Below are 18,738 nucleotides of genomic sequence, written 5' to 3'. Positions count from 1 at the left end.
TCTGGCACGGTGACAAAGTTGCAAAAAAGTGACTTGAGGTTGGGTCATTCAAAGTGACCTGGTGACCTGACCTTAAAAGTTAGGAGGTTCAAACTTGCACACCATGTGTAAAATTGATGAGGGAATAGTCATACCAAATTTCGCGGCGCTACGCGCCGCGGTTTTCCCGCTATCCGCGAAAAACCTCAGGGGGGGCGGATATCCGCCCCCCCCCGTCGGTGCGCGGGTTAATTTAGTGGTCGCCGCTTACTAATCATGCGGCATACACGCCGCACATAACCGCCAATGCCGCAACGCAGCTGAGATTTCGAAGTAATCATTTAGTCCCACCCAATCCCACCCAATATTTTTCGATGAAATTTGGTAGATATTCGTTTTCGCTCTTTCTGAACCGAGCGACATCACTTTCGTGCCAATTCATCAACTTTTTTGAAGGTGGGAGGGTCCCTTTAAAGCGCGTTACAGACATATTGCGCAGCACGAAGCACGAGAAGTGTACTGCTGTCAATTTAGCAGCACTTTGATTATCCAACTACAGTTTGATATTCAGGTTGCGTCGATTTCGCCCAAACTTGCCCCAGGGACCAAGTCTGACACGTTGAGCACGAATCTGGTGTCAGAAATCCGCTATTCTCAACCGATCACCCAAATTTACCGTTGTTGAGTTCGTCCATCTACAGATTGACAAACTCAGTAGGCGGAACTATGGTCATGAGTACCCAAATATAGGAACGTTCCCATTTTTGGGAACGGAGTTCCCAAATATGGGAACGGGCGTTCCCATTTATGAGAACGGAAGGCAATTTTTCGGCCGTTCTCCCACTAAAACTCAAAAGTGCATCACGTCTCAAAAAAGTGCACGCTGATTTAAGTGTCTACTAAATCTCCATAAAGTTATCTTTAATCTGACCGTGGAACAAGGAAATTGACCGTGGAATGATATTTTTAATGATTTTTTGAAAATGACAGAATGGTGGAAATATGGGTTATACGACACTTAACATGCAATTTTAAGGAAAATGAAGCATTTTTCAGTTTGAGGTAAAGTATAATAATTTTCGCCTGGTTATGAACTTTCATACTATCGACACCAGATGCTGACAAATGCAAGCGAAGACGCGGACGGTCCCGAGGTAATATTGTTGACTTTTGTGTCGGGGCGGACGACCGCGTGGAACGTGAGCGAATTTACCGAGCTACTGTTGTAAACTCAGTTTAAGCGGTTGAAAATTATCCAGCTGTATTTTATCATCCCGGAAAGACATATTTTATTTGGATGCTAGCTGTTTAGAGTTGTTTTATAAGGAGCGTCATGAGCGTGGTTTTTGTCTTCCGTGTTTCTAAGCGTGATCGTTTTGGGGGAATTTCTCTTATATAGCTCGCTCTTTGTGCCTTATTTATAATTTTTATGCTGATTTCGATAATTCCTCGTGCCCATCCTACCAGGCCTTTTGCCACTTACACTCATCAAGAAAGGAAAAAACTAGATTTTCATTGGGACTAGGTGTTTTGAGGGTGTAACATATTCAGCGTTCCCATTTTTGGATACTTCCTTGTACTCGTCAACTATCGGTGATAAACAGACAGGTGCTTGACATGTCTCCACCCTCAGCGCGGACGGTGGATATAGGTATGGAAGACCTTGTTGAACATCGCTGAGCGTTGTGAATTACGTAATCCTGCAGAGGGGGGCGTGCCCGCTGCGAGATCGACGGGAATAAAAGCGCAGAAGACCGGGCGAAACATGCGACGGTCTTGCCGGAAAGGTCATCTGATGATTGTTGCGTTAACAATAATTTGCGGCGTTGGACGTGATGCTTGTTAATGAAAAGAGCCCCTGAAAGGCGTCGGTGAAATCGTTCCCAATTTTGGGTACGCCGTTCCCATAATAAGGAACGCTTGCAGCGCCAGTGTACGAGAGCGTTCCCAAATTTGGGCTCGCGGCCCGGATGATGGACTGCTTTAGAAATAGGGGAACGATTTGAAACTACGATGGGCCTTACAATATCAAACTCTTTCCCAACAATATTGAGACAAATATCAGGCGGTTCACGATCGTTTTATATTTTTTGGACGTCATTTAACGGTTCTTTTTCTTGTTTTAAATAATGCCTACATGGCGTTCCCATATTTGGGTTTATCGTTCCCAAACATGGGAACGAAAATGCGTTCCCGAAAATGGGTACGCTTGACCATAGTTCCGCCTACTGAACTCCAGGGGCCATCGATTTCGCCCAAAAATGGGTCTAGGGGACCAAGTGTGACACGCTGAGCACGAATCTGGTGTCAGAAATCCGCTATTCTCAACCGATCACCCAAATTTACCGTTTTTGAGTTCGTCCATCTACAGATTGACAAACTCCAGGGGCCATCGATTTCGCCCAAAAATGGGTCTAGGGGACCAAGTGTGACACACTTAGCACGAATCTGGTGTCAGAAATCCGCTATTCTCGACCGATCACCCAAAGTTACCGTTTTTGAGTTCGTCCATCTACAGATTGACAAACTCCAGGGGCCATCGATTTCGCCCAAAAATGGGTCTAGGGGACTAAGTGTGACACGCTGAGCACGAATCTGGTGTCAGAAATCCGCTATTCTCAACCGATCACCCAAAATTACCGTTTTTGAGTTCGTCCATCTACAGATTTACAAACTCCAGGGGCCATCGATTTCGCCCAAAAATGGGTCTAGGGGACGAAGTGTGACACGCTGAGCACGAATCTGGTGTCAGAAATCCGCTATTCTCAACCGATCACCCAAATTTACCGTTTTTGAGTTCGTCCATCTACAGATTGACAAACTCCAGGGGCCATCGATTTGGCCCAAAAATGGGTCTAGGGGACCAAGTGTGACACGCTGAGCACGAATCTGGTGTCAGAAATCCGCTATTCTCGACCGATCACCCAAATTTACCGTTTTTGAGTTCGTCCATCTACAGATTGACAAACTCCATGGGCCATCGATTTGGCCCAAAAATGGGTCTAGGGGACCAAGTGTGACACGCTGAGCACGAATCTGGTGTCAAAAATCCGCTATTCTCAACCGATCACCCAAATTTACCGTTTTTGAGTTCGTCCATCTACAGATTGACAAACTCCAGGGGCCATCGATTTGGCCCAAAAATGGGTCTAGGGGACCAAGTCTGACACGCTGAGCACGAATCTGGTGTCAGAAATCCGCTATTCTCAACCGATCACCCAAATTTACCGTTTTGGAGTTCGTCCATCTACAGCTATTGACAAACTCCAGGGGCCATCGATTTGGCCCAAAAATGGGTCTAGGGGACCAAGTCTGACACGCTAAGCACGAATCTGGTGTCAGAAATCCGCTATTCACAACTGATCACCCAAATTTACCGTTTTTGAGTTCGTCCATCTACAGATTGACAAACTCCAGGGGTCATCGATTTGGCCCAAAAATAGGTCTAGGGGACCAAGTGTGACACGCTGAGCACGAGTCTGGTGTCAGAAATCCGCTATTCTCAACCGATCACCCAAATTTACCGTTTTTGAGTTCGTCCATCTACAGATGACAAACTCCGGCCAGGGGCCATCGATCCAGGGGCCATCCAGGGGCCATAAATTTGGGTGATCGGTCGACAATAGCGGATTTCTGACACCAGATTCGTGCTCAGCGTGTCAGACTTGGTCCCCTAGACCCATTTTTGGGCCAAATCGATGGCCCCTGGAGTTTGTCAATCTGTAGATGGACGAACTCAAAAACGGTAAATTTGGGTGATCGGTTGAGAATAGCGGATTTCTGACACCAGATTCGTGCTCAGCGTGTCAGACTTGGTCCCCTAGACCCATTTTTGGGCCAAATCGATGGCCCCTGGAGTTTGTCAATCTGTAGATGGACGAACTCAAAAACGGTTAATTTTGGTGATCGGTTGAGAATAGCGGATTTCTGACACCAGATTCGTGCTCAGAGTGTCACACTTGGTCCCCTAGACCCATTTTTGGGCCAAATCGATGGCCCCTGGAGTTTGTCAATCTGTAGATGGACGAACTCAAAAACGGTAAATTTTGGTGATCGGTTGAGAATAGCGGATTTCTGACACCAGATTCGTGCTCAGAGTGTCACACTTGGTCCCCTAGACCCATTTTTGGGCCAAATCGATGGCCCCTGGAGTTTGTCAATCTGTAGATGGACGAACTCAAAAACGGTAAATTTGGGTGATCGGTTGAGAATAGCGGATTCCTGACACCAGATTCGTGCTCAGCGTGTCAGACTTGGTCCCCTAGACCCATTTTTGGGCCAAATCGATGGCCCCTGGAGTTTGTCAATCTGTAGATGGACGAACTCAAAAACGGTAAATTTGGGTGATCGGTTGAGAATAGCGGATTTCTGACACCAGATTCGTGCTCAGCGTGTCAGACTTGGTCCCTGGGGCAAGTTTGGGCGAAATCGACGCACCCTGAATATCAAACTGTAGTTGGATAATCAAAGTGCTGCTAAATTGACAGCAGTGAGAAGTGTTGGCTGTTGGCTGCTGTTTCACACACACACGTTGTTTTAAATCTGAATCTATCAATATTTTTAATTTTATTCAGTTAAGTGCATTGTATGCTGAGCCTGAGATTCTTTTCTTGTGATATGATTCAGATTCTCCGGTAGTCCACCTCTCACGCTTGCTGTCACGCTGCCATTTGGACTTTGGAGTGGACTCAGACTGAGTTCAATAATGATTTTGTCACAATTACCTATTTATACAAAACAGGAAACAATATGTAGATATGCCATGGAATTACAACTAGGACTATCACTCATAGATATTTAACACATCATTTTGACTGATGAGCACTTGTTTAGGTACTAATTAAGACATTTTCATTGAAGTTTTCTTGGGTGTCGTAAAGTAGGTAGGCATCACACTTGTTTTTCATTTTGTTTTGCAACCAAGGAGAGGCGCTATACCAGATACCCAGGTATTTTTTCCAATCCAACCAAACCAAACCTAACCAAACCTGAATTAACCCTTCATTGTCATACAACCTAAAAAACTTACAACCTACAATCTAAAACCTAAAACCTACTAGGTACCCAAAACCTAAAACCTACAACCTACAACCAAACCTACAGCACCTCTCCTCGGTTGCAAGAAACAAGTGTGATGCCTGCTTTACTATTATTACCATTTTCTTTCCTTAGCTTGCTGTTGGCAGCCTTGGAAAATATTTGGATACTGTATAGGCATAGGTACTCTAAAAGGTAACCCAATTTAAAAGAAAATTTACTGAAATGTGGTCTCTTTTTAGTCATTTGTAATTGCGCAATTTGACTAAGACCAACGTCAAAGGCACACTTTTTAAATAGGTAAAGTTAGAAGTTTTCAATAGGTAGAGTAATGTAAAGAACAAGTGTTTTGAAGAGGCAGGGGAAAATTATCCAGTGCTTTTGGATTTGATTCTGGTCATTAGTGAGGAGAGGTGACAAGTCAGATGAAACCATATATTTGTTTCTGCTGTGATCTGCTCTCTGCAGTTGAATGAAGAACCCAACTGTGTTTCAAGTTAAGATAGGTAGGTATTATACAGTAGGTAATTCACTAAAGATACTAATCCAAAGATACTAATATATAATCACTAAAGATACTAATTCAGGATTTGGTATCTTTAGCCCTGGGCTTAGACTATCAGTTGGGTACTGGCCCTTAAGATAGCCATTATGTATCACCAAAAATGTGTAGCCTGCTTAATCTGCTTGGGCACTGTAATTATGTCCAAAAAAGTATTTCTTGAGCCACCATTCAAAAACTGTCAGCTGTCATAACCATGCCACTCTGTCATGATGTGACCTCTCCCATTTCCCATGTGTTGTAAGTGATACTTTTTAAGCTGTGTCCATTAGATATATTTTTGTTTTTGTGTGGTCAGCTGCACTCTGCAGGTTTCATTTGTCGACTATCTCGACTATCCTCAAGCAAAACAACATTTTTGCAGCTCTAGGTGATGTTCAGGTCAGTTAGCACCTGATGCTTTAACCTTTTTTTCTGCTCCATGCCATATGTTCCAGGACCAGCACTAGTGTGTGTGGCTATTGGTGAATCCTTCAGCCTGTTTTGCCATTGTCTGGACACGTAGGTACTTTCTGGCCAGTTATGTACGAGTGCGACGACGTGTTCACTCACTCGACCCACGAGCGTATCAGCCGGCTGGCGCACGAGCCGGGCCCGCCTCTCGACTGTCACACCGCCGCCAGTCTGGGCGACGGCGAGCTGGTGTTGCAGACGGCGCGCGAGCGTCCCGGCCAGCTGGACCGGCCCAACCGCGCCGGCTGGACGCCGCTCATGTACGCCTGCTACTACGGGCACGCGGCCGTGGTGCACTCGCTGCTGGCGTGCGGCGCCGACACGGCGGCCGCCGAGCCGCGCGGCCGCACCCCGCTGGCGCTCACCGCCTGCCGCGGACACGACGACGTGCTGCTCACGCTGCTCGGTCGCGGCGCCGACATCGAGTGCCGCGACGCGCGCGACTGGACACCGCTGCACCTGGCTACAGACGCTGGTCACCGCGCTACCGTGGAGCTGCTGCTGGCGGAGGGCGCCAACGCCAACGCGCTGGACCGACAGCGCGGCTACACGCCGCTGCTGCTGGCCGCCGCCGCGGGCCACGAGCTGATCGTGTTCGCTCTGATCCGTCACGGTGCTAACGTGCAGCTGCGTCTGCCGAGCGGCGCCAGCGCGCGCGAACTGGCCGAGACCGGTGGCCACGAGCGCGTCAGCCAGCTGCTAGCAGAGTACGACGCCAGCGAGCCGCCGACGCCCACAGCGCGGCCCGCCGACGGCGCGGCGTTCGCGGCGCTGCGCCGAGACGCGCCGCCGGCCGGGGCAGTGGACAGCGGCCGGACGGCGGCGGCATCCGATCAGCAGCAGCAGCAACAGCAGCAGCAGCAGCAGCCGGCCGACCTGGCGGCTCTGCTGGCCACCGTCGGCCTGCAGAAGTACCAGCCAGTGCTGGAGCGACAGGAGGTCGACCTGCAGGTCTTCCTGGTCATGACCGACGACGACCTCAAGGAGGCCGGCATCACGCTGCTCGGGCCGCGCCGCAAGATGACTAGCGCCATCGCGCGGTGGCACCGGAACGCTCCGCTCACGCCGGGCCCCGAGCGAGCGTACGCGGACCGCGTGGCGCGTGCCGGCGAGGCCAGTGAGCGCCGTCTGCGCGAGCTAGAGCAGCGCCGCCAGAGCTGCGACTGGACCGTCAGCCAGGAGCGGCAGCTGCGCGCGCTCACGGAGGGGCTGCTGGTGGAGGAGCGCCGACGGCTGTGCCGGCTGCAGGAGGGCTGCGCCGACCAGCTGCGGCTGGCCGCCGCGCTGGCGGCTGGGTTGGCGCGCCTGGGCGCCGCGCCGCCGACCGGGCCGCTGCCGGAGCCGGCCGCGCTCTGCCGGAGTCTGGAGGAGTCGACCGCCGGCCGGCAGCAGCTGCTGGACGGCTGCGCGCGGCTGGCGCTGCTGCAGCACCAGCTGACCGAACAGCTGCGCGACACCCTCAGCGGCATCTCGGGCAGGATGGAGCGGGCCACCAGCACCGGCTGACCGCAGCGACACCAGCGGCGACGTCACGAACCGACGGTGCGCGCTCTGACGGATAGACGGTGCCTTACACGTGAGTTCCTACGTTGATAGCGGTGACACTAGTCTGCTTTTTACTTATTTTGCAAGCGTTTAACGATCGATACTGTTTCTAGTCAGTTTGAGATCTCGTTTATGGCCAAGTGACCAAGTTTTTCATTAGAGGTAAAGTGGCAGTTCTTCTGAGGTTTTTTGCCCGTCTGCTTGGATGGTTTTCAGACGAAGCTATCTAGCTATAACTCTTGCCTTTCATTTCACTGATCTCACTTGTGATAGCACAGGACTACGCTGCATGTGTGGCAGTAGTTGAAACTGGGTGCATTTTTAGTGACATGGTTAGTTCCATTGTGCAATTGAGGATGACTTGTGGTTTTATGATGACATTTGTCTTATCGTGTCCGTTTGACGATTGAGGTGCAGTCTATACAAAACGTGTTTTTACACAATAAATGAAGCCGATATGTTACGATTGACAGTTTTATACCTTGTAGAGTTTATTCCATCCGACCATTTTCTTATGTGAGACCGTGAGGAATGAATTCGGGACCCTGAAGATTTTCTGCAAATTATACTGCAACTTGCCAATCTCAATCATGAAAAACGGCATCAGTCGATCACTATGCCTGCAGATGCTGGTTATCTTGGCGGTGTTTATTGTCTCGGCTATTTTATGTCATCAGTTACTCCCAACCCTCACATTTTCCTAGTGAGTAGGGATAGGAAACACTGCATGAAATGGCAGGCGTCCTGCCAGTTTGTTGATGTGGTAATTACTTCGCTGGGCAACCAATCCGAGCACCGTACCCATATCCTGACAACAGCTCTAATTAAACACAACATTGTACATTCGGACCTCCGTGTACACAATCACCATAAACCTGTCTGCCGTCTGTGAAACATGAGACGGTTGTGACAGTTACGCGGAGGCGCTCCGCCCGCCCCCGGCGCCGCCTCGCCACATGCCTGGCTGCGTGGCGGCTCGGCAGACTCACAGAGAAGCGGCTACCGCGCGCTGGCCACGCGCCGTGTCGTTTGGCAGAGCGGCACTCGCAGGAATCCAGGGCGGAGTCCGGCGGCGAGACGTGCTTCCAGATGTGACACCCTGTCCACGGGTCTGGTTACCAGCTCGCTAGTCCACAACGCCTGTAAGGATATATCCATGTCCCTTGTACAAGGCGACAGAGAGCCCAGCAGTGGTGTTCGGATCGTAACACATGGAAGTCAGTAGCGGCGAACACCTTCAATTAAGGGGGGCGGGGCGGGGCACTGCCGACTTTTGGTCCCATTCTTTCCATACAACGCCCATAGGGCTAATGTTAAAATGCCCTAATCAAAGGGGGGCACGGTGCCCCGGTGCCCTCCCCGTTCCGCCGCCTATGATGGAGGTGGGAGGGTGGGGGCGTTTTGATGCTCACACTGCTCATCGACCTTGTAGTGACAAGCGATGAGGGACGTTCAAAAGGTTATCAGAAATCATGACAAACTACACCTACTTGAGCCAGAAAATAAATATTAAATGCAGCGATGACCTTTCTGAAGTCATTGGTCTAACATCGCTATAAAACTGCTCAGCGCGGTGATCGTTTGATCGTTGTTAAATTTAGGTAAATTGGATTCATAAATTGTCCATCCTTTAGTTGCACCTCAATCATTATTAGGTCAGGTTTTCATGGGTCACCAAAGTCCTAATTTACCCGCGCACTGATGGGGGGGGGGGGGTGGGGGGGTGGGATAACCCAGTCCCAGGCCGGATGCTTTTCGTAAATTGCGGAAAAGCTGTGACGTAGAGCGCCGCGAAATTTTAGTTGTTCCTGTGTGGAAGACGGAAGTGGTGGCTTCCTATATTCCAAGGCACGTCACCAGGTCACATCGCTTTTTTTGCATGTTTGTAACCGTGTTGAAGGCACAGTAGATGACCGAGTCTTTTGAAAGTTGTAGGATGTAATAAAGCCGAGTGAGTCAACTACCTACAAGACGTATTCTCTCGGTGTCTATTTTTTCCGGCCGAGTGAGTGAACTTCCCCAGTAAACATGCCGACGTCGGCCCGACGTCGGGCCGAGGCTCGGCCCGACGTCGGCCCAACGTCGGTCTCGGCCCGACATCGGCTGGACGTCGGATATGCCCGCATGTTCCGACGTCCAGCCGAAGTCCAGCCGACGTCGAGCCGACGTCGGGCCGAGATCGTTTGCCGAGGTTGACGAGATCGTTTGTCGTTGGACCGACGGGGCCGACGTCGGCATGTTTATTGGGACAACGCGCCAAAAATATCAACCGGCGGCGGGATTCGAGCCCCCCAGTCGCCGACGTCGGCATGTTTACTGGGACAACACGCCAAAAGCATCATCCGGCGATGGGATTCGAACCCCGTGTCATTGGAACGCGAGGTTAGTGCGCTAACCACTACACCACGCAGCCAGCTAACGGATATGGTTTGTTTTGTTGTCTTATGCCCTTTCGGTCTGACAAGACCATTTCAGAGCCGGAAGGATTATAGGATGGAGACATTGGTCTTCTTGGCGAGCACCCTGGGTCCAGTTCATATAGAGTCCCTGGTCCCATTGCTGTTACGTGACACTTATTGGAAAGGGCGACCCCACAATGGATTCATAGCCACTCTTACACACCTGCACCAACGTTTCCCAAAGTGTCCCTTTGATAAGTGGCACTTTGGCAAAGTGACACTTGCCGACTACCCTTTCCATATGAACTGGGCCCGGCCCTGGTGAGTTGCCGGGGCTGAGCCTGACCAAAGGATAGGCCGAGCAGCCCCCAAGCACTCACCGCACCCGGCTACGGGCGAGCTCGGCTTACGGGCAATCCCAAATGGGATAAAGTTTCCCGTCCAGTCCGGATCAGGGGGTTGCGGCGTGGAGGAATATTTGAGTTTCCTGAGGATATTTTGAATACAGAAGCTCTTTATGAAACATGAAACATGTATTTTATATTATTTCAACGGTCAAAACAGCGGCCGATGTCGGTCCGACGTCGCCCCGACGTCAGCCCGACATCGGCTGGACCTCAGCAATTGATCTCGGTCCGACGTCGGCCCGACGTCGGCTGGACCTCGGCTGGACGTCGGAACATGCGGGCATATCGGACATCCAGCCGACGTCGTGCCGAGGTTGGACCGACGTCGGGCCGACGTCGGCATGCCGATGCCGAGTTGCCGACGTCACCCCGACGTCGGCCGACGTCGGGCCGACGTCGGCATGTTTACTGGGTTCCTACTTTGTGAGTGACCGGCAGTCAGTACCTGGCCCCTGAATTGTGCAAAGGGGTCACGCCTCTCCGGTCCTACACCAAAGAGTTCCGGCTGCAGCGGTGGTCACCGGCTGCGGTGCCTATATTTAGAGCCGGCGTACGGAGCCGTCACAGCGCCGTGGTGCTCCGCTCACACTAAAAAAATAGTACACCTGGGTTACATTTTTACCACCCGTCATGCAAGATATTTTTATCCGGTTTACACCAGTTTTAGGAGTACTTATACTCTTTTCCTAAAAAAGTGAGTGCAAAATTACACCTGGGTGCATTACTATTCCATTATATGGAATACAGAGGAAAGAGAAGTGTACTTTCACTCTTTCATACATTGTACGCTCTGTTTCATAGGGTGCATAAATACTCCACTAAGAGTTATTTTCAACGAAGCGTAATTTGACACCAATTGTCTAGTGTAATTCTACTCCATGATTGGTAAGCAGAGTATTTTTAGAACATATTCAGAGTAAAATTTCTATCTGAGACATAAAAATATACCGGGCGTCAGGAACGTCTGAAATAAAGCGTAAAAGCAAACCAGCATGGCGGTGGGGTGGAGTGAAATTACTCTTTGAAAGTTGATTTTGCACCTATATTTGTAAATTTGCACTATAGGTAGCACGTGCACGCTGCACATGGTTTCCGGTTGCCGCCATTTTCTGGTGTTTCAGTTTGCGGTTGGTTCTCACTGCTGCAGTGTAAAACGGTGATTTTGCGAAGAGCAACAAGTCGAACTGCGAAGGTAAGTCAAAGTGTGGATATTGAGATTGAGATGTGGTGTTAATTCAAATTAGTGTATTGCTATTTAGGGAAAATGATCCAGGAACGCAGCTAAGTGAGGTGTTCAATCAGGGATTTGGCTTCTATTTTAGGTTTGCAGGCTTCAGCTTCTGCTCAAAATTGTCATCTGTGACATCACAAATCAGTCTTTCCCTATTTACCAGGCCACATTTCTGTCTAGTAAATTTATTTTTTAATCTATCACAATAATGCTTAACCCTCGCCCGCACATGCCATTTTCCCATCCTAGAACGCACATGGGGGGGGGGGGGGTGGTGGTTGCCACCCCCCGCGCCATTTCGTTCCTGTTGGAGATAGAGCTTAGCAGTAAAGACCAAAAAGATTCTTTGGGAAGAGACGAATCCAATGATACCCAGTTTTACCTTCTCAGGTCAGTCATTGGCCTTCCAGGTCAGGTCAAACTAAAAAATGTTGCTGTTTTGGGTCACCGTTGGATATCAAGTGCGCTGCTTATCAGATACCGATGACGATGCTGTTTTCTGGTGCCAAGCCAGCTAGAACCTCTTTGTCACACTATCCAACCAGAATTTTGCTGCTGAGGTCATTTCAGGTCAAGTTAGGTCAAGGTCAATTATATGTGTTTGTATGTCTGTGTGTGTCTGTGTGTATACTGATGTGTGCACCGATTGTTTTTGGGTCCATAATATCACATGAAATCATGATCTGAAAAGCTTTTACCAAAAATGCAGTCAAAAAACTTCACAAAAAGTAAATTCAGTTTGCCTAAAACGCAATTATCTTAGATGACCTAGGTTGACCTTGACCCTGACCTTGACCCCTGTACATCGTCGAACAACATGTTCCATGATAGGTGGGAGGTAAGACTGGCAAAAAAGGCCGAAATCAGGGTGTCAAAAGCTCACAAGGCCCATGGCAAACGCAAGATGTTGAGAATTGGCCATTTGGGTCATGACATGACCTGAAAAACAAGGTCATATCTCCAAAACCAAAAATCACAGAAACTTGAAATTTTCAGTGGACATCAAGAAAGGATAGACGAGCAGCTATACGAAAAATCAGCCTTCTAGCTATAAAAATGTTGAGTGCAGAGCAAAAAGACTGCCTGGGGGTGGCAACCAACTATGTGCGGGCAACCCTATGTGCGGGCGAGGGTTAACCCTCGCCGGACCTATTGGTTTTCTACATACGCGCCGGCCGAGGGGGGGGGGGGCGGGTACGACCCCCCCTCGCCGTTTCGCCCCTGGTGGAGCTAGCGCGTCGCGGAAAAAACGAGCGTGTGCGCCGTTACGAGACGCAGAGATTGGTACCCGATTTTAAGGTCCTAGGTCAACCGGTGACCTCTGAGGTCAGGTCAAGTGCCCCAGGGTACGGTTCAGTTTTTGGTGAATAACTTCGCAAAAAACGGCCGCAGAGCGCCGATTTTGGCAGCATCGTGTTCGCCTTGCTCAGGCGCGTCGAATGATATACTTTTTGTCCGGGTCAGGTGAACTTGGGGTGTTGACCTCAGGTCAAGGTCAGGTCAGCACCCCCAGGTCACGAAGTTGGTCGAAAGAGGTCATGTCGCATATCATTCGATTCGGCAGGCCTTCCTGAGTCCATTGGTGCCTTTCCCGACTCGCTAGCTCAATTTGATCAAGAGTTATTGACGAAAAACTAATTTGACCTTGATGACGTCATAAATGACGTCACGCAAGGTCAACATTGCAAAAGTGACGCATCTAACCTTGCAAGGAGTGCATCAAATCACGATTCTGTGTGCTTGAGATAGTTGGAGATCGTTCCCGGCGCCAGAATAGCAGTTTGAATTTTTCCCCATTGACTTATAATGGTGAGGTCACGAAAATGACCTGACCTCATATGACCTTTAGGAAAAATCCGAGATATACAAGTTGTGGGACTCATAATGGATACTAGATCCTGCAAGTTTCATTTCCCTGTGACATCTCCTCTGGCAGTGAGGGCGTTGCGAAGTTGCGACATCTGAAGACCGTGCAGAGGTTCACTTATGACGTCATAGGTCAGTGACCTGACCTGACCCAAAAATGCGGTTGGTGTCAAAAGATTCGGCTTGGATCAAAGGTCAGGTATGCCAAGTTTCAGCTCTCTATCGCCAGCGTGTTCGGAGCTATCGCGAAAAAACCCTATGGGGGGGGGGGGCGGCACCACGTTTTAGGCATTTTTCAACGAACAAGTCCATCTAAATGGGACAAAATTAATAGAACATCCAAATTCCAAAATGGAGACTCTCACCACCAAATTGGGTTATATCGGCACCAGGAGACTTGTCCCACCAACTTTTCATGCATTTTTATTTTCGAAACCGGTTCGCAAGACATGTCGAATGTGTTGTGCGGTCAATCTAACTTTTCCAGTTTTCGAGTTACGGTTGCATTTATCCGGTAATGTCCGAAATAGTCAATTTTTGCCTGGGATTTCCTGTTAAGCGAAAAATGGTCGAGGCAACTTCATGAGTTGTGTTTATATATCACCGAGAGTATGGTTGTTCTGTATTAGCATGTCTTCTTTTACTTTTTGGCCTTCAAGCGTGGTATTCTCAATATCACAGTGCGATTTTCTTATCGTTGTATGTGTTTTTAAAGTTATGAATGTACGGGCTGCAGGCAGGATCATAGTTAGCAGGTGCCAAGTCCAACCTCCTGTTCCCCTCTTTTCAGCTATGGGAGGAACTGGCCCGGATAAGGGGCGTCGAAGAAGACGAGGCGCTGAAGAAGGAGGTAACTGAAGAGACGCGTCGGCTCTGCCAGGAGTTTGCCAGTCGACTGCTTCTAGGTCTTGATTCCAGACCGAACAGTGGTAAGTGTATAATCATTCCGTTATAGGAGCGTTCCAGGACAGATCACCAAGGCATGTACTTTAGGGTGGGGCGAAAAACACTTTTTGGAAAGTGCTAAGTACATCTAGTGAAAAACTTGGGCCATAGTTTCAAATGAACACATGCAAAATCTTAGCCGATCGGTCAAGCATAGACATGAGCGTATTTGCGATGGATGAAGATCTGCAAACGCTTTCAGGCGTTGCAGTCTCTAATGCTAAGGAGCCGTTGCGATTGGTGTGTAACACCGGAATAAAAGCGATTCGCGAGAAAAGACGAGATCAGTGGACTAATGATGGCGTATTTCATCAATACTGAATCCCACGGGCCGGCCCAGGGTCCCTTTATCATCAGCATGGATCCGGATCCCTGGATACAGGATCCGGATGTCTACATATATCCTTATATTAGTTTTCAAAGTCAATGTATAGGCTAATTGTTCATCCGTGTATGCCGAATCCTGGATCCAGTGGATGCCGAAACCTGGATTCACTGGATCCCAGGATCCAGAATCCAGGTAGCTACATTCGTTCATTTGCTGTGTCATCAGTGATAATGCAGATAGAAATTTGCGGTCCATTCCATTCGAGTATCAAGGGAGAAGGTGTGCTAAAGCCGGTGCCGTCCACATATTATCTGACATGGATCATCAATGGCTCATAATGAAGAGAGACAGAGAGAATCGAGCCGCTGAAGCTACAGTCAGTTCTGATGGCTACAATAAGTGTCCAGCTACATGACGGCTCAGGGCTCACCCTGACGGTAGTGCTGAAGCGGCACGAAGAAAACAACCTGTTCAAGGACTAGACACAAGCGGAATCCAGTCAGCCTCAGACTGAAAACGTATTTCATTTCAAGCCGGTGTATCGAAGGCAGCTGAACAGCTGAACCGTGTCGTTTGTGCTACCGGAAGCCGAAAGGCATCACCGCGCTGTTGGTCATATCGGCGCAAAGCGGCATGAGGACAACCAGCAGCTGACAGCAAATCCCCGCCCAATTCGAGAGGCTGGAGGATCCGCTGATATTGGCGAATGAAGCTGCTCTCAGTATCGAGGGCAAACGTTTGGCCAACCTGTTCTGCGAGAATTCGTACTTGCAGGCAAATTTCTATCTGCCTTATCACTGATGACACAGCAAATGAACGAATGTAGCTACCTGGATTCTGGTCCTGGGATCCACTGGATCCAGGTTTCGGCATCCACTGGATCCAGGATTCGGCATCCATGGATGAACAATTAGCCTATGCATTGGCCATTGACTTTGAAAATATAATATAAGGATGTATGTAGACACCCGGATCCTGTATCCAGGGATTCGTTAGATCCAGGATCCGGATCCATGTTAATGATAAAGGGACCCTGGGTCGGCCCGTGGGATTCAGTATTGATGAAATACGCCATCATTAGTCCACTGATCTCGTCTTTTCTCGCGAATCGCTTTTATTCCGGTGTTACACACCAATCGCAACGGCTTCTTAGCATTAGAGACTGCAACGCCTGAAAGCGTTTGCAGACCTTCATTCATCGCAAATGCGCTCATGTCTAGGCTTGACCGATCGGCTTAAGATTTTGCATGTGTTCATTTGAAACTATGGCCCAAGTTGTTCACTAGTTATACCTTGCACTTTCCGAAAAAAAGTGTTTTTCGCCCCACCCTAATGTACATACACCATGGCCCCTTCCAATTCGCTCAAATTTTGCACCTATGATGCCCTATATAGAACAAAAATTTTGACGTGGTTTTTAGCGCTCAGTCGCAAATGGAAAATGCCGATCGCTAAACGCTCGCGCTTGCGTTAAAGGGATATCTCGGAATAGGTTAAAGGGACCCTCCCACCTTCAAAAAAGTTAATGAATTGGCACGAAAGTGATGTCGCTCGGTTCAGAAAGAGCGAAAACGAATATCTACCAAATTTCATCGAAAAATATTCACCGGTTTTCAAGATATTAGACTTTTACTTTTGTTTACTTTTTGGGATCTCCGCTGTTCCTAGCGACTTTATTTGAAAGTGCGGCATTTGTTGCGCGCAAAGCAGCATATACCACCGCGTGCTACCAAACGTTTTAGTAAAAGATTTAAAAATCGTTAGATCTCCGCTGACGTCACAAATTCTAAGGGGGCATACCAATGCACTAGCCCCTTAGAATCCGAAAACTGCAAGTTTGAAATTCCATATCTCCGAATTAAAGCATTTGTCGATGTTGTGAGTGCCCAAACCGGTATTTGCAGGCCATGGCCACCAATTTGGCTATCTCAACTCAAAACTAATGTTAAGGTGGGAGTGTCCCTTTAACTGTTCCACGCCAGGTTATCCAGGAAAACGTTTTTAGTTATCCTCTGGATAGAAACTCCTCTTCCATCCTCCATTAAAACTTCTGCACCTTGGTGGATAGCGCAACGTTTAAAGTAGCATTGGAATCATCTATATTTCTCTCGCTTTTCACAGACGAAGAACTCATGTCGTTCCTCGCCCACGGCTGCGGCACCACGGTGGGGGAGCTGGCGGACCCCCGGAATGCGGTGAGATGCATTGAGGGTTCAGGATTGGAGGTTCAGGGAGCGGAACTCCCGCTTGATCAGGAGGCACCGCTGGCAGCTGTGGCCGCAGCAGCTGCGGCTCATGCGGTCTTCTACTGCCCATTCAGAGGGCCTTCCAAAACCCTGATGGAGGTCATCTATTATAGGGCGGTGAAAGGCAGGATTCCGCTCAGCAAGGCCGCGAAGACAGTGCTCGGTGTGGAAGTGTAGGAGTACAGTGTAGGAACGGTGTAGGAGTAGTTTCAGTGGATGTAGAGTTTAAAGGTACATTCCCGAAAAAAAACAATATCCCAGGTGCTGGAACTCACCTTTCGTATTTAAACGCTCCATCGTTTACCAAACAAATCTCGATCGCGGAATGTGAGCCCATCACCTCGATCACGGAATGTTAGCTCCATCACCTGGAATATATATTTTTTTTCTTCTGGGAATATATCTTCAAATAAAGTGGTGAACGCGAGTGTGCGAAACAAACACGCCAGTGTAATCGAGCTCGCGAACTCCCTGCCGTGATGATCACTGGAACTGTTCGCGGGTAGCCATAGCCAGGGCCATACAAAAGTGGCCACAGCCAGGATACTTACGTGTATTGTGTTGTACCGTCAACCAGGGTAACTTTGAACGCCTTTTCAGCGGTGGCGCATTGCGGCCGGTCGAGACGAGATTTTATCTCTCAGTTGAGCAGCTCCTCTCAACATGAGAGGCAAAATTCTGTCTCTGCCGGCCGCCAGGTGCCGCCACTGGAATGGCGTTCAGTTCAGTCACCTAGGCGTTCAAAGTGACCCCGGTTTACGGTACCTATTTTATTTTTATACGACTTCAGAGTCATCTTGTTTTACTCAAGTAGGTTATATATCAGAATAATATTTATCGGAGTAACTTGAGTGATAGGTACATATATATTCAAAAAAAAATATATGCAAATATTTCGACACACTTTGCGATAGTCTTTTTCAATGCAAATGGCACACAGTGCTAGTTTGTTAGGTACAACAAAAATCATCATTTTCCATGCGATCGATAGAGCCGGATCCTTCACTACGATTATCCCGCGCCCTGATGGGGGGGGGCCATTTTGGCCCCCCCCTGTGGTTTTTCTTAAATAGCGAGAAAACGGCGGCTCGCAGCGCCGCAAAATTTTGGGTACCTTACCGGGCATCAATTTGACACCTTCACACAAAATTTCAAGTCACAGGTCACCTCAGGTCAGGAGTTATTGAGGTCAAACTGAGGTCATGTTCGAGTAAAAATGAGCAAAAAACATGACATCTTGAAACGCTCACCAATTCTACAGTTAACAAGCAATTTTAAAGTTCTTTATGTGGTTGTGTAGAGAAAAGACGGCGCTACAAAACTGCTATCTCGGATTTTCGAAATTTTGGGATTTTGACCCCCAAAAATCAAAAAAATTGATTTTTTTAGAAAAACTCAAAAAATTTCCAAAATTTTTTTCGAATTTCGAAAAACCCGGAATATATGTGATAGTCCCTGCGCTCTTCGATATACATACCAAATTTTAGATCGATACCTCTTTTTTTGGCCAAGTTATAGCGAAAAAACTGTTAAAAATTGATGACGTCAAATTTTTGAACTCAATTTTTAGCAATTCTAGAGCTCGTAGCGCAAAACGGAGACCACCATTGAACTCCTCGTGACGAGCTGCATCGAATCGATACCCATTTTATGCAAAAATATCAACTTTGAAATTTGACCTAATTTGACCTGACCTTGACCTGACCTTGACCTGACCTTGACCAAAACGTGACCTAAGCT

General features: G+C 48.6%; 1 protein-coding gene and 1 long non-coding RNA gene across 4 annotated transcripts; both read left to right on the top strand.

Moving 5' to 3' along the window:
• Positions 1-314: 314 nt before the first annotated feature.
• Positions 315-8,039, top strand: LOC122380743 (ankyrin repeat and SAM domain-containing protein 3-like). 3 transcript variants are annotated; one of them, XM_043364155.1, is made up of 2 exons: positions 315-363; positions 6,016-8,039. In XM_043364155.1, the coding sequence occupies exon 2, from the start codon at positions 6,101-6,103 to the stop codon at positions 7,535-7,537; it is 1,437 nt and encodes a 478-aa protein (XP_043220090.1). In that variant the 5' UTR covers positions 315-363; positions 6,016-6,100; the 3' UTR covers positions 7,538-8,039. The 3 variants fall into 3 exon arrangements, with proteins under 3 accessions (XP_043220090.1, XP_043220091.1, XP_043220089.1); XM_043364156.1 differs by having other exon boundaries at positions 363-435; XM_043364154.1 differs by lacking the exon at positions 315-363 and adding an exon at positions 4,478-5,522.
• A 3,268-nt stretch (positions 8,040-11,307) lies between these two features.
• Positions 11,308-17,162, top strand: LOC122380732. The gene is made up of 3 exons (XR_006256370.1): positions 11,308-11,574; positions 14,270-14,408; positions 16,874-17,162. It is a non-coding gene; the product is annotated as an uncharacterized LOC122380732 (long non-coding RNA).
• The last annotated feature ends 1,576 nt before the right edge of the window (positions 17,163-18,738 follow it).

This window comes from Amphibalanus amphitrite, unplaced genomic scaffold, assembly GCF_019059575.1.
Source record: "Amphibalanus amphitrite isolate SeventyFive unplaced genomic scaffold, NRLGWU_Aamphi_draft 000105F_arrow, whole genome shotgun sequence".
NCBI lineage: Eukaryota > Metazoa > Arthropoda > Thecostraca > Balanomorpha > Balanidae > Amphibalanus > Amphibalanus amphitrite.
Note: the sequence above shows the minus strand (reverse complement) of the source record. Positions and strands in the feature narration are given on the sequence as shown.